Source organism: Chenopodium album, chromosome 17 (assembly GCF_948465745.1).
Source record: "Chenopodium album chromosome 17, dcCheAlbu1.1, whole genome shotgun sequence".
Lineage (NCBI taxonomy): Eukaryota > Viridiplantae > Streptophyta > Magnoliopsida > Caryophyllales > Amaranthaceae > Chenopodium > Chenopodium album.
Window position 1 is genome coordinate 25,834,595 of NC_137850.1, and position 16,398 is coordinate 25,850,992.

The 16,398-nt window shown below is 32.8% G+C and overlaps 1 protein-coding gene across 3 annotated transcripts in view; it reads left to right on the forward strand.

Annotated features, from left to right (window-relative positions):
* The first annotated feature begins 5,757 nt into the window (after nt 1-5,757).
* The window catches only part of LOC145589540 (putative serine/threonine-protein kinase At1g54610), a 30,250-nt gene continuing 19,609 nt past the window's right edge, over nt 5,758-16,398 (forward strand). The window contains exons 1-6 of one of the 3 annotated variants that reach the window (XM_081646149.1): nt 5,759-6,044; nt 6,350-6,716; nt 10,119-10,403; nt 10,498-10,815; nt 11,738-11,965; nt 13,783-13,883. In XM_081646149.1, coding sequence (XP_081502275.1) covers nt 6,453-6,716; nt 10,119-10,403; nt 10,498-10,815; nt 11,738-11,965; nt 13,783-13,883 — 1,196 coding nt within the window. In that variant the 5' untranslated portion in view covers nt 5,759-6,044; nt 6,350-6,452. Of the gene's footprint in view, nt 6,717-10,118; nt 10,404-10,497; nt 10,816-11,737; nt 11,966-13,782; nt 13,884-16,398 lie in introns of all 3 variants that reach the window. The other 2 variants (XM_081646148.1, XM_081646147.1) reach the window with 2 other exon arrangements.

Consider the following 16,398-nt stretch of genomic DNA (forward strand, 5'->3'; position numbering starts at 1 on the left):
CAGTAGGATGTATTATTTATCAAGTAAATCATTTATAGACTCTATTTATGTCTCAATTTTTTCATTTTATGATACATCTTCGTTATTTGCTGGGAGTTGTTTTTCTTCTGCATCTTCTCCTTGCATAGGTTCTTTCCAGAGTTGAGAAGCTTCGTTTGTTCAGTTTCCCTGTACAAATTCATATGATGATATCAGTGCTTTGGGTTATTTTTTGTTGGGGAAAAAAGGGTTTGGGGGTAGGGGTATCAATATATGCTTACCCTGTGGTTCAATTTATTTTCCGTTCATTGTCCTCTGATTTAGTTGATGTTGTGTCACTTGCATTTGGGGAACTTGTGTTGTGCAACATATGCGGATCTTCTTGCGTACCTTGGTTGTCGTTTTTTTTATGTTTTCATCATGCCATGAATCTTTTGCAGCAAATATTTTGTTTCTAAGTTATAGTTTATGTCAAATGTCTTGTGACAGTTCAACTCCACTGTGTCACTTCTTGTGTTCGCTTTCACACGGAATACAAATTGTTTTCCGTTGTATTCTTTTAGGCAACTCATAACTTTGTCCTCCCCGTTAGCCTGCAATTTGTTATTGTAGATTGTGATTTAAATGTATTAAGTCATAGGTATCCAAATGTGCCTGGTATCCAAATGTGCATATTATTTGAATAATAGTATTAAATGAATGCAATAGAATATATTAATTGATTTTCCATTTCTTTTGTCTGGCCAATTTTTTTTCTTTTGGTTTATTTTTTGTGTGTTTTGTGTTTACCTTATTGTAGAGGTTCACCGTTTCTTCTATTTCAATTCCGACAATCTTCTCAGCTTCTTTATCAAATAATGTCATTTGGCAGCTTTTACTCCCATGGTCTAATTCCACCTAAAATAAGTACCTGTGTATGGGCTGTATTTGTAAATTGTTGTAATTGTAATTTTTTTTCAAAAATAATTTCTTACCTTGGTTTTGGGTATTTCACTCGTAGTTGACAAACCCTACAAAACCGATCATCATGTATCATTCTCTTGCATGTGTCACATGATAAATATTTCCATTGTCCATCAGTGCGAAGATCCATTATTATTCCCTTGCAAGTGAATATTCCCTTTTTTGGGTGTGTAAGTATTAATTGATTAGTTTGATCTGAAAATGTACAATAATGGTGTTTCTTGTGTTTTGTTTGAAGTTGTATAATATATGGTGTTTTTTATATTTTTTGTATATGTAATACCTCGTATTTTTATGCGTATTTTATTTAAAATAAGTATTTTGAGAAGTATTTAATTGAATTTAAATGTTTTATTTAAAGTATTTTATTTATTTATTTTAATTAGTTGGAAATATTTTAAAAAAGGAAAGTTTATTTAATTAATTATTTAATTAAGTTGGGGTTTAATTTAGGAAAGTTTATTTTAGTAAAGTTGTATTAGGGATGGGATTAGGATAAATTAAAAAGGGAAAGTTTAGGGAGAAGGGTTTTAGAGAAGGGGTATAAATATCCCACATATGAGGCAAATCAAACTTTGCCCAAAGGGGAGAAAACCCAAGGTAAACTTCTCTCTCCTTTTCCTTATTTTCTTTCTTTTTTTTCTTTCTCCTTTCTCCCCTTCCCCTTCTTTTTTTTCGGCCACCCCCACCACCACTGCCAGCCACCGACAGCAGGTGGCTGCCGCTACCAGCAGGCGGCCACCGGCGCTGGCAGCCGGTGTGGTGGCTGCCGCCACCTTCTTCCTCCCTCTTTTTCGAATATAAAAAAAATAAAATAAAATAAAATAAAATAAAATTATTAATTTTGTTTTAAAAATCAATTTAATCCTAGATCTAAATATTAATTATGGGTTTTGTGATTTGATTTTGATGTTTGATTAAAAGTATTATGTTAATTAATTTTCAGATTATGTTTTTAATTAAAAAGCCCCAATTTTTGAAACCCTAGGTTCTTGATTTATAAATTATTGAAGGATTATGATATATAATGGTGTAAACCTTTGATTAAAGTGTTTTAAGACTAAATTACAGCAAGATTTAATTAAAATAAAGTGCTGGAATTTTTGGTAAAGCATTAGAAATCAAGTTTCTTTAAGGAATTGTAATTACCCATTAGTTGAGATTGAATTATGATGTTTTAAATATAATTTCAGCTTATTTTAAATAAATTATGAGGGGTTTTATAATAGTATATATTGCTGGAAATTTGTGTAGAGTGGGTTTTAATATTCTTTTATGATTTTAAATTGTAGGAGACTTTGAAGTGAGTGATTTCTATTAATTGTGGCGATATTAAGATCGTATTCAAGGTACGTTCGCGTACTTAGCATAATTATGTTGATGTAATAGCATGCTAAATGTGTTTGATTGATTACAAGTAGTGTCATGCTAGGTTTGGATTGGAAATTATGATTTGGATGTTATTGATGATTGGATTATGAGGCATGATTTATTTGTGATGGATTATTGGATGGAAAATAATAGTTTGGAATATTATTTATGAACCACATATTTATTTGTGGCATGTTAGAGAGCATGTTTAATTAAACTAAATGTTTAATTTGGTTTAGAATATTGAAAAGGAATTTATTTATGGTTCATATAATTTTTATTGATGCTATAAGCATGAGGAAAGGAGCTATATAAGTGTCTATGTACACGAGGAATAAATTGTATGTTGGTGCCTTTGTGCACTTAAGGTGTTATTAACGCCGAGGGATAGGATTTGTGGCGCTTTATGCGTTTAAGGTGTCATTGGCACCGAGGTAGAATTAAAAAGGGTTCAACATTAAATATTATGTGGTCACTAATTATTCAAGAATTAAATTGAAATATTTGATTGTTTGAATAATTATTGTTGATTGAATAATTATGGTTTGAGAGTCATCACCAAGTTTAATAATTTGTAAATAACGTAAAGTGAAAGATATTACGCACCAAAACTCTTGGAACGTATATACCTTGAGTATGAACATATGGGAGGAGTTATGGGATTTTATATTTAACCATAACTTCTAATGGAGTACAGGACGCTGTATATTCCTTTTTATTATTATGCGCAGGAATTCCGCCACCTATGTGTGGTTTTTGATGCTGGCACGGTTAGCTTCCGTGTCAGTAACCTCAATTTATTGGGGGAGGATAGGGGAAAACCCGTTCGATGCGTAATCAATGCTAAATAAATTATTTAGTGTCTAGTAAGAATTTTATTGAGTGTTGTATGCTTGAAAAACAGGTACAACATGGTAAGTTGTGTGTTGAAAGGGAATTGTATGTTAGTGTGTTAATTACGCTTATGTACTCAGCTTTGCTGATTGTGTGTTTGTTGGCCTTGTCTTTATCTTGGCCCTATTATGACCCATTTATAATGGATAGTAGTGGAAATAGGTAGAGATAAGCCTTTTCAGGTGTTGAAGCATATTCATGAATGGGCATGAGTGAAGAGCGTATCATGCTAGTTTCCATAAGTTTATGATGTGTTTATCGCTTTAATTATTTATGATAATATTATTATGCGTGACTAACAAAGAGGTTTTGAATTTGGTTTGGTTTTAATAAGGGCCTATAATGGTTCGAAGTTGTAGGTTGATTTTATTTTACTTCGTTTGACTTTGGTTTGACTTTACTTTCGTTGATTTACTTTTTAAGTTGACTTGTTTTGAAAGGGTTTGAAATTAGTCTTCCGCTGTGTGTCTTTGATAGTTGCCTTAGTCGTTATCACGGTGGCGGTAATGTCTTAGATATTCCTAATTAAAGTTTTAAACAGGTATTTTAAAAGAAAGGAATTTCTAGGGTGTTACAGTATATCCTTTATAAAAAGGATACACAACTAAACCATCAAATCAAAATTTCACTTGCTTTAAAAAGTTGTAATCAAAATTTTCCTCTCATTGTTAGTTAACCATCATGGCAATGAAATTATTTTTATAAAGTCCTCATAAACAACGCAGGTTGAGCTAGAATTATATAGTTGTAACTTATGAGCTAGAATTATAAAGTCCTCATAAACTGATTTAATAATAATAAATGATCACATACATGAAAAGGGTGATAATTGAGCTAGAATTTCACTTGATCAAAAGTGACAATGAGAGATTAGCCAACTATACAGAGTAAATGGAGCTTTGTTCATAATACATAGACACCCAAAAGGAAATATATGCATTATATTTTTTAAAAAATTGATTTGCACAATAAGAAGAAAGTACCTTAGGCTATTAGAATGAAGTGTCAAGTGTCAACCACTGAAATTAGCCTCAAACAACTCTGCAAATTCCAACATTAAAAAATGAAATTAATGAAATTAACAGAACAAATGATGGTTTTGATCAAGTTTTCAAGTTAGGGTGGTTTTGGGATTAGTCTGAATAAGTTTTTCATTTGAATTATTAGTTTTACAGACTAAAAACGCATTGTTCGTGCCTCATAAATTGACATTTAAGAAATTGACAACCCCCAAAAAAAAAATGAAACTTTTAGGTGATTTTTTAATCACTCTAAGACAATAGCTACTGCCACAAATCAATAAAATGAGGATACTTTCAGAGCAAAACACCTTTGCTTGATCACTCGACCGCAATAACTACAAACAAAATTCAATGAAATATGTAAACCTTTAGAACGTTGTGACAACTTTGCACCATAATATGGTTGGTTTTATAGTGAAAGATTGAGTGGTAGTACTAATGTCACACATATTAATTCAGCCATTAATTGCACAAATTTAGCTAGAAAAAATTTAACTGTTAACTATTATAATATGAGGCAATTCAATAGTTTAGTCTAATTTTTTTTCGGCAATTCTAATTAACACTCTTTAAATGATTGAATACTTTAGTGAGTCAAAAATTGATAATATTGTACGATTACTTATTCAACTAATTTATAATCATCTCAATTATTCTATCATCAATCAATTAATAACCTATACTAAAAGCGAACCTAAAATGACACTTGTCACAATCTCATTAACAATTTTTCTGCCCATTTTACTTTCCGTTTTTATGCAGATTCTTTAAGGAAATCATTTTATAATAATTTAAAATATCTTTCTTCCAATTAAATTCTTAACAATAATAATTCTCCATATAAACCCAACTAATATATTTTTACATATAAGTAGTCTTTTATTTGGTATTATTTTTTAAAAAAAAATGAGGTAAATGTTATTAAACAATACTACTATATATTATTTTAGTCTTCGATAATACTATTAACTTTTTTTTTTCTTCCAATTTTGTTACTTTTGCAATAATGTTTAATTCAATTAAAAATAAAATCATTATCATTTTGTTAATATATATATATATATATATATATATATATATATATATATATATATATATATATATATATATATATATATATATATATATATATATATACACACACTTTATTTTCCACTATTAAAAGTCGTATCAATACTAATGCAGCATGTGCGGGTACTATCCTTAGAATTTTTTTACAAAAAATAAAAACTTCAAAGACCTTTTTGTTTAAAAATCAAGTCTAAGTGTCACTAATCTTGACATTGATAGAGTTACATATAAAATTAAAGTTATATTTATTTTTGAATTAGTATTATGAGTTTATTTTTTTTTTTATAAAATTCAATACAATAACTCTTTATAAAATTTAATAATAACCGTGCATTGCACGGGACTTAAACTAGTTTAATAATATTGATTATACAATCAAGACAATTAAATGATTTTATTTCACAATCAAGACAATTAAAACCCAAATTTCACTTAGGATAATTCTCAAAATTATAGATCGATTACCTCTTTTTGAGGGGTTGCAAACCGTCAATTGAAAACATTGACGGCGTCGGCAGCCCATCATTCGATGCTTCCAATACTTTGGAAAACCGATTTAATTTATTCATTATTTGAAAAAGTAAACAAATAGCGCCCATCATTTGATTTTTGAAACCCTAATTACTTTTTATTTTTATTTTTTCCTTTTCAGGGTCTTGTTTCAACACGCTACCAGTTACGCGATTTGACTCAGTTCAAGCTTTCAAGGTCCCAAATAATTTCTTGTGGATTTTGAGATTCTGGGTATTTTCCGATTCTTAAATCTATTGCTTTAATTTCCTCCAAATTACGTGGGTTTTTGATTGCTTAAAGATTGGTTAATGAATTTTGATGGGCTGGAAAGTGCATAAATGTAATACTTGGTGCGATTTAGAAGCAAGTTTTGAGCTGTGATTTTGTTGAGTTTTTGGGAATTGTTAGATTTTCTATAATTTTGTGGTGTTTTTGCATAATTTGTTGTTGATTGGAGGTGAGTGAAAGTATGTACATATTAAATTGAGCGTTGAATTTAGCTGTGTCATTGATACACCAATGGGGTGTGTAAGTAGTAAGCCCAAGGCTGTGGAAGATGGTGGTGGGAGTCCTAGGCAGAGAGTACCGAGTAAGAGACTGTCTCAAACGACGTCTTCGAGTAGAGAAGGAGGTCCCCAAATGATGAGTAGAAGTGATAGTAGAACGTCTTTGATTGATAGAAAGGCAAACACTTCGATTCGATTATGTGAGGACCGTTCTGAGAAGAGTAGGCTGAAACCTGAAGATGTTTTGGTGCATCAATCAGATATTATCGTAGTTCCTAAAGCTTGGGAAGGTGAGCAGGTTGCTGCTGGTTGGCCTTCTTGGCTTGCTAAGGCGGCTGGCGAAGCTGTCTCGGGTTGGATTCCTCGGCGTGCAGACTCTTTCGAGAGATTGAACAAAGTATGCGCCTTCTTTCCAATTTACTCGCGTTTCTACTTTCTTAATGTCCCCCTTACCTCTATTTAAGAACTTTGATGTTCCTAAGTCATTATTGTGTATTTGTATACTTATAAAGTTATAAGTAGTGGACCAGTGACTCTTCTTCATTTGGTTAGTTTTGAGATATAAATTAAGAAGAGATACCTAAAGGGAATAATTCAGGCTAGTTAGCATGGAGACTTACAAAAGATTTTATTTGGTTTCCATGTCTTTATCTCTGGAACTCTAGATGTTTTAAGCTAAGCTGAGATAAAGCTTTGATTGCGAGTGGTGTCTTTAGCTTTTTTGAACTTAAATTCTCAACATCAACCTACATTAAAATTAAACTTGAGTTTTTAATCTTTTTTGTTATGTTAGTTCATATAACTACATTTTTGCTATTGCTTTTGGGTTTCTAATAATATTGTAACAATATTTACTATTTATTTTAGGTGAGCTGTTATAACATGAAAAATAAAATACTTATAACGTACTTCTAAGCTTTTTATCCCGTGAATGAGCTTTTCAAGTCAAGCAATTGTGTCTTGTAATATTTTTGAGCCGTTTGGGAGCTAGTTAGGATCATAAATGCCCCTAAGTTTAGACAAATGGCTAATATTTTTTTTGTGTATCTGCTTGAAATTTTTTTAATTGGATTGGACCTAAGGTGAAATTGATGGCAAATATCAACTACTTGCCATTGTATTAAATCTTAGCCTTATCAACACATTGCTACCATTGTAAAGGAATTTGAGCATACTGTGACAGATATATTAGGTTGTAACAACCGCATTCCACCCACATTGCTCGTAAAAGTGGTTATGTGGCTGTTACTGTGATCGCGACCGCATCTGAAATTTAACACCATGCTACTTGCTTCTTACAATTTTCTAGTGTCATGATGATAATACGAGTGTGATGACTATGATCTTGTATTAACTTTTGTTGCAACCATTTCAATTACATTTTCCCATTGAAGTATCAATAGTGGTGAGATAATCATGGACAAAAAATTATCTTCTCACGTTTCTCTCACACCCCACTAAGATTGACCCATGTCGCCCTTTTTGTTTCTTGTGGTTGCTCATGGGTGGGGTAGGAGGAAACGCTTATTGGGGAACAAAAGCCTCCCAAAATCCGCATACAAATTAAAGTAACTAAACATGCATATTAATTAATAACCACCACATAATTAATTATCAAAGAGAGAGAAAGAGGAAAAGACAGTCATACCTTTGATGCATGCTTCGCTCTTTCTTAGAGATTGAACTTGAAAGCGTAGAGCCCCGCAAATGCGCAAGGCTCCAACTATTCACACCCTCGAGACCCGACTCGAATGGCCCGGACTAGACCAAGAAAAATACTAGATTATTACAAACTTAAAGGTTTTCTCACCAGGAGATGCTTATTGAGTTCAACTCAAGTGTATAATCCTAGCTCCTAAAGTTGGTATTTATAGGCAAGGCTCCTAAAAAGGCAAAAAGTACAATCATCTTTCCATGTGGGAGAAATGATAGAGTGAGAAAAGTAAGTTATTAAGTAGCAAGACAAATAATCAAACATTACTTGGCACACATGGGAGGGGTTAGGTGAGGAGACTAAGGACCACAAGGGGAGGACCACTTTCCCCTTGCTCCCCAAGCAACCCCTGAAAATCGGCTACCCACTCCGGCCAACGAGCACGAGCCACGCCGGCACCCAGGCACCAAGGCGCGCCATGCTAGTGGCCTGGTGCTCGACTGGGTTACCAGTGTGCCCGCATGCGTGTGCGGCCCAGCACGCACGCCTCGCATACTTGCGAACTGCTACTGCTGGGCGTGGCATGCTTAGCGAGGCCCCCAACCAAGCCCAACAATTGCCGGTTGCCTTGAATGCTAGGTAGCTGTGCTAGCATGCTTGGCAACGCGCGGTTGGCCATGTTGGCCATGCCTTGCGCGCAAGGCTCACTCGGCCATGCTAGGTATGTTAGGTATGTTGTGCGTCCGAGCCTTGCCTTGCGGCAATGGCACTGGCTATCCATGCTAGCCATCCTAGCCCTCGATTGGCTAGGCCATTTCGAGGCTAGGTTTTGTCCGCGTTATGACTTGGTGTTTGCTTGATTTCTCGTCTCGTCCATTCATAAAGTCGACTCGACTTACGACGCCTGGTTTCGACGCTCTAAGCTCGAAATCCGACGTCTTTGTTCGTAATACTCTTATGACTCATTTAATCTTTTGGATTAATTTATGGTTTCGGTTTGGTTACTCGATTGGGTGTGACCTGAAGGGTTAATCCAAGATTAAACTGTAATATTAATTATTCATTAATATTACTGTCGGAAGCGGCATCCAATAATTATCTTTCTAATAATTCCAAACCCTCTATCGGAATAATACACTTGTTCGATGAACATCATTCATTTCAATGCTATCATAGGAATGGGGCAAACTCAATGGGACATCCATACCTTTATCTCAACATTAAAACAGTAGGTTCCTATAAATTTGAGTAGGAATTTATATTTTACTGCTACAAATGAGTTCTAGTAATTTTAATTTAGGCCCTATTCTTTATAGTTATTTTTATTGATTAAACTTATTTTTACTGATACTATATTATATTTGTTCTTTAATGTTACTGATTTTTACTGATTTAAACTTGCTTTATTTAACTAATCTAATTTTAAACTAATTTTTGTTGAACTTATATATTTTGAACTTAGCTTAGTTTTATTGAAATTATTTTTAACGAATTTAAATTATTTTTACTGTTTAATATTTCAATAAGGGTAAGAGAATAAGTCTAGTGAGATAAAGGGTTTTCTTGTGAAAAAATTGAAGCCGGATACATTTTCAATTCCGTACACAAATTTTATCCTCGAGTAATTTTCCTGATCCCAGCAGTACAAACCTTAAGACATGACTCTTTTCACACTTCCTAGAAAATTTAAATTATTGTGGCTCGAGTTTCTCTATGACTATTACTTGTGGATTACTTTAGAAGCTAATTAATATCTTATGTGTTAACTATGTAGAGATGCTCGTGACGTGAATTTTTAGGGTTTCTTTAAAATTTTGTCCTGCTTGCAAAGCAAAGCTATACTGGACAAAGTCTTTTGCTCTTATAGTCTTATTACGGAGAAAACTTAATTGTCTATTAGTCTTTTACTCTTATAGTCTTTTACTCTTATAGTCTTATTGCAGAGTAAACTTTATTGTCTATTATTAACTACTCTTCTTTTTTCCTTATAATTTTACGTCAATGTTAAAAATTGTGTTTGTTGCTCTGTAATTTGCTACTCAATAATTAAATCTAGAAAACTACCTTCATTAATTATACATACGTAAATTACAATGGTTGGATTATGCATATTTAGTTAAGGTATGTTTGCATCTATTCTTGCAGATTGGGGAGGGAACTTATAGTAGTGTCTACAAGGCTCGGGATCTTATTAATGGCAAGATCGTTGCTTTAAAAAGAGTAAGATTTGATAATCTTGATCAGGAGAGTGTAAAGTTCATGTCAAGAGAAATCCTTATACTACGTAGACTTGATCACCCTAATGTAATTAAATTGGAAGGCCTAATTGCATCTGCTACGTCTAGCAGCTTATATCTTATATTTGAGTACATGGAACATGACCTTACAGGAATTGCATCACTTCCAGGCCTGAAGTTTACAGAGCCACAGGTACCAACATTATAACTGTTTGCTTGTGTACTTGTTTTTATACTATATTTGTTGAATGTATTATTCCTCATTTCAAATAGGTTTTCTTTGTTAGGTAAAATGTTTTATGCATCAGCTTCTTTCTGGCCTTGAATATTGTCATAGACATGGTGTATTGCATCGTGACATAAAGGGTTCAAATCTCTTGATTGATGATTGTGGAATCTTGAAAATTGCGGATTTTGGGTTAGCAACTTTCTTCGATCCTTCGAAGAGCCTGCCATTAACAAGTCGAGTGGTAACTTTATGGTATCGACCACCTGAACTTTTGCTTGGAGCAACTCATTATGGGGTTTCAGTAGATTTGTGGAGTGCTGGTTGCATTCTTGGAGAATTATATACTAGAAAACCCATTATGCCTGGAAGGACAGAGGTAATATACATATTGGTGTGTGTGTTTAGGGCGGGGGGGGGGGGGGTGGAGTTCGTATTTTCGTAACTAGTAAAGTTATGTGGTAATGAAGGGGCAAAAGACTGGTAGGAAAATGTTTGAAACTGTAGAAACCCACATGAAATTGCAAGGGGTGGCCACTAAAGACTCTCGTTCTTATTCCCCTTTGACCTTTTCAATGCAAAATATGCCTTTCTTTTAATCGGTTTATCTTTACAGATCCACTGCTTGAGAAACTAATCAAACAATAAATTAACCCACCTATTAATTACTGCTTCACTAGTATAGTTTAATGAGTTAGAGCACTGAGCAAATTCCTATGGTGAATTATAACCTAAAAATGTATACTGAAAAACCCCACTCCATGAATTGAAAAATCACCAACCTTTGAATTTTGATTCTATTCCCATTCTGCATACTTAAGAGATTTGTGATGTAGGTAGTTCTTAGTGAAGGCAAAAGGAGAGCAAATACAATAAAAAGAATGTGTTTGTTTACCAAAACACTTAATAAGGTGTATGTGGTATATGATATGGGATGAGGGGATTGCTGTAGTGCTGCTTGTACTGGGTAAATGCTTAAAAAGTCATTGTAACATGTTTGTCATGGTACAGGGATTTTTTTTAACAAACTCCCAAGGTATTAAAAAAATTATTACTCTTGGACATTTTTATTTCTTTTTTTTCCTACTTATGCTGCATCAAAGTTGCATTGTGAATGTTCAATGCCTTAGAATGAAGATGACAAACAGCTAAAGCATTTATTGTATGAATTTATTGATTTTTGGCTACTGAGTTTATAAGCTGATAAAATAGGCTTGTATGTTGTGTTAGGGACTTCTTATAACTAAAGTTTTTCCTTTCGGTAAAATTATTTTCTAAAGGAAGTTTGGATATGTTAATAGGTTGAACAACTGCACAAGATTTTCAAACTTTGTGGATCTCCACCCGAGGAATTTTGGGAAAAATCAAAGTTACCCCATTCAACGGCTTTCAAACCTCGAAGACCTTATAGAAGACGTGTTGCTGAAAGATTTCAAGAAATATCTGCTCCTGCATTGTCTCTTGTCGAGACTCTACTCTCTATAGACCCTGCCTCTCGTGGAACTGCTGCTTTTGCTCTTGATAGTGAGGTGTGTGAATTGATTGATGAAGTAAATTGAATCCTGGTAAACTCTGGAAATTAGGATCTGGTATCATGTTATGAAATAATCTCTTTGCAATTACTTTTAAAATTGAATCTGAAGTATCTTAGATTGTGATTTGTGAGTGCTCTCAACATTATATAATTTAATTTCCTGTTATTTAATTTTGTAATCAAATTTCCTTCTGTTTACCAGACATTACAAAACATCCTTGGAATTATCAATAACATGTAGCTGATACCATCCTCAAAAACACTAGTTGTTGTAGCATGTTGAACTCATTGTTGTGTATTTGAGCGCAATTTTGTCAAAAGATGGTCTTGCTCACTTTGTTTGGTTGACTATTGGTCTTAAAGTACTTCATTCGTTTTTTTAGTTGCATCACTTTTGTAATTGCGGACTCCTACGCGATATTTGGATTAGAGGGAGATAGAGAGAAAAATAAAGAGGGCTTATGTGATAGGAGAGAGATAGGGAGAATATTATAACTAGGAAAGTGATCCATGTAAATTGAAACTTCTATTTTTAGAAAGTGATCATCTAATAAAAAAAGAAGAATGTATTGATTCTTTATCCTTTTGATTAAGTATGTTAACTTTGCACTGAGTTAAACAAAGAGGAGATTGCTTGCAGGGTTCCCCCCCTCCCCCTTCTCTCTCCTCCTATTTTTTCCCCTGTTATGGGTGATAAAGAGTAAGGGATGGTTGGTAAGGTTATTGATTATGCTGTTTGAGTGTTCGATTTATATGGTCTTTCTCTATTATTTCCTGGCAGAAGATATTGTGATTCTCAAATTTGATTGACTGTTAGCAAGGCGAATGGGACTCTAGATAAGCCTGTAAAGATTAGTGAAAGGCTGTTGAGGTTAAGGGAGAAGCAAGAGCGGATGCATAATATTCTACAAAATCGAATGCGGACGATACTTCTAAGGTGTCAACTCATAAATAGATTCTTCAGATTTTTTTCTAAAGGCTGATGTGGCTCTAGAAAAAGGTCTGGGGTTTTGATTTTTATGAAGATGAGTCTTTGTGAGAAGCAGATTGTTATTTGGAAAAAGGTCTGTTGTTAGAAAAACATAGGAGTAGAGACTCCCATGTCTTGGACTTGCCAATGGTGGATTGACAGTGTCAAATTGTTACATGATGATGTGCCTTGCACTGAATACCAGTGAAGAAATATGAATTCCTAAACCCCTTGCATGCTAGTCATAGTGAGGAGATTCCTAAGATCTTTCATATCTCCTCTTATATAATTATTGATTATTCTCTCTCATCACACCATAGCATTTGCTACTGTCTCCTCATAATTAAGGCTTTGTTTCTGTGGCTTGCAATTGTCAAATTCCTTAGAGTTGCAAAAATAGGACAGATTTTGTTGTCTTAAACTAAACGGTAGCCGATATAACAGTACAGGTCTGTTTGCATTATATTAGTGTCGAAATGAGCTAGGTGCAGCTCCCAAATTGTTTTAGACCATTTAAAGTGCATTTTCTCTCGAACTAATTTTCATCCTAGACTTTTGACTGTTGGAACACCTTGTCAAACTTGTAATACTATTATTTCATTTCTCTCGAGCTAAAAATTCTTTCTTTTTGATCGAGAACTACTGCCTGTTTTACGCTTTTATTTCATCTTGCTTTTTACTCATATGCCTTGCTCTACCATGTCAATGTACTTGATTTTGTTTGTCTATCTTGCTTTGGATCTTCAATGAGCACATATCAAAATAGGTAGTTGCTTTTCAGTTGGTGAATTGTGTCGTACCTGCTATTATTTCTTGATGTCATTTGATATTTTAATTTGCAGTTTTTCACGTCAAAGCCCCATGCTTGCGATCCTTCAACCTTGCCTAAATATCCCCCTAGCAAAGAGATAGATGCAAGAAGACGTGAGGAAGAAATCCGAAGGTACTTTCCATTTTCTGGAGCTTATTGTTATTATATTACTGTCCTCTGTCTGTAATCATATTTCCTAATGATCTATATTTGATGAATCACCTGCTCTTTACCTTAATGAAAATTTGATGAATGGAGGGGAGATAAAATACGGATTTAGATAGTCTTGTGTTGATATCAAGAGTCAACTGATAGGAAAAAAGGTCAGCAATTGGGGCAATAAGCTGATTTGTATTCTGTTATGGGCAGTTACGAGTTTATGACAAACCTCAGCCTTTGAGAACGTTTGGAAAAAGGATTTTGATGTGTGATGGTATCAGTTCTAGAAACCAGAAGTTAATGCATGGTTCCAGAAATCCAGAGTATTTACCCCGTACAACAAGTAGTTTGTGCTCTAAAAAATTGGTGTCAACCTTTTCTAGAGGGGAAGGAGCTCTGGTCTACCATTATTTTATGCAATAAAAAATTGAAGTATACAAGCTATTACAGACCATTATTTTTTAACAAGCTGCTTAAGTAAGCATTTACAAAATTTTTTTTGGGGGCGGGGGTGGACGCTGGCTAGGGTTCTTCGAGTCTGCACTAAGATAATGATGCCATGTTGATTGTGGAGCAATAATCAAATCTGATTAAAAATTATTAAAAATTGCTTACAGCCCAAAGTATTAGATATGTGTCCTTATCTGGCGTTAAAGAACATACATCAAGTGAAATTTTAAAATCTAAATTCAACTCAAGAAGAGAAAAAAGAAAACATAATTTTGGAAGGAACAAATCACTTTTTACTAACGCAAATACCAAGTCAAATTTGTTATGAATTATTCCCTTGTCTTTATAGAACTACATACCTAAAGAAAGGTTAGAAAATGGTAAACTAAAATCTGAAAATTTTTATAAATATCAAACATATATATATATATATATATATATATATCTATATATATATAGATATATATATATATATATATATATATATATATATATATATATATATATATATATATATATATATATATATATATATACACACACATGTATATATATATACATGTATATATATATATACATGTATATATATATATATACATATATATATGTATATATATATATATATATATATATATATATATATATATATATATATATGTATATATATGTTCCTTGTTAGACTCCTTAATCTACCCAAAGTAAGAAGAAAATAGTCAACTCATTTGTTAACTTTTCAAAAGTTTTGATGAGAAACAGTCTTAGGTTAGGCAACAGAATACGTTACCGTGTTGACTTTAAATTTATAATGCCATAACTTCATCCTTACTTATAATATTAAAGTTATTTATTACTCGCTGGAAAAGTTTGTGAATTCTACTTTCACCTTCAAGAAATATCCGGATAAAAAAAGTGATTTTCCTGTGCATTCATACTATTTACAAGCAATGCACAGCCACCTGTGTTTTACAAGCTGTTCCTTTGGAAGAGTAACTTTCTTTCAAGAATATCTGAATTGGTTTTATTGTGTCAGTTACATGTAATTGCTTCCAAATCATTATGATAACATTAAATTTAACCTATATAGGATTTTTTTTGGCGGTTGGGCATGGCCAGTTGCTAATTAGTATTCTGATATTGCCTGATCCACAATGCCCAAATCTCAAATTTACTTACAATTTCAGTTATTAGACTAAGATTGAGTTCTTGTAATATAGGTATTGTCATAGTTGATTACTTGTAATTTTGTATTCCTTCTAAGGAAGCAATAATATTAATCCCTTAATCTGAATTTCAAATTTGAATTTTGCATGAAGAAGTTTTGACTATTGGATAGAAAGAATAAAAAAAGTAGGAGAAATTGTGGAGATAAAGAAAGAATATATTGTTGGGAAGCAGAGAAACATAAAAAGTTCAAAATTTTAAAGCCTGCTTGAAACAGAAAATTGAAGTTTATTTTGCACATCCCAAAATATGTAAAGTGAAAAGTGAGTAAGATGATTATAAGACATAGCCCTTCTTTTTTGGTTTGTTTTGTTTCAAACTTCTTGTCACTCTATAATATCAATGAAACCTTAAATGTCAATGTAAGATTAGCCATTTAAAACCATCAACATCTATGTCATTTTACATTATTATTAGGGGAAAAATTCAGTGGTAGCCTCTACTTTTGCTTTGATTTTTTTTTTTTTTCACTGGTATTAAAACTTTTTTATTTATTTATTTATTTTTTTTTATTGATTATCAATGGTAGCTTTAAACATTTATAATTTATCAAATTTGGCTTTAATGATGTTTTTTTAGTTAGAACCTAGTTTTTAGCCCGAAGGTCATTATAATATGAGGTTAGAATTGTTGTCAAGTATTTGTATTTCTAATGCGTTGGATATTAATATGTTGTCAATAATGTTATGAGATTAAACATAGTGGTCAGATTTTACAACAAGAACAACAACAATAACAAAACCAAGCGATACCATGAACCAAACTTTTGAGATCTATGGATAATTAAAAAATAATACAAGACATAACATGTATATAT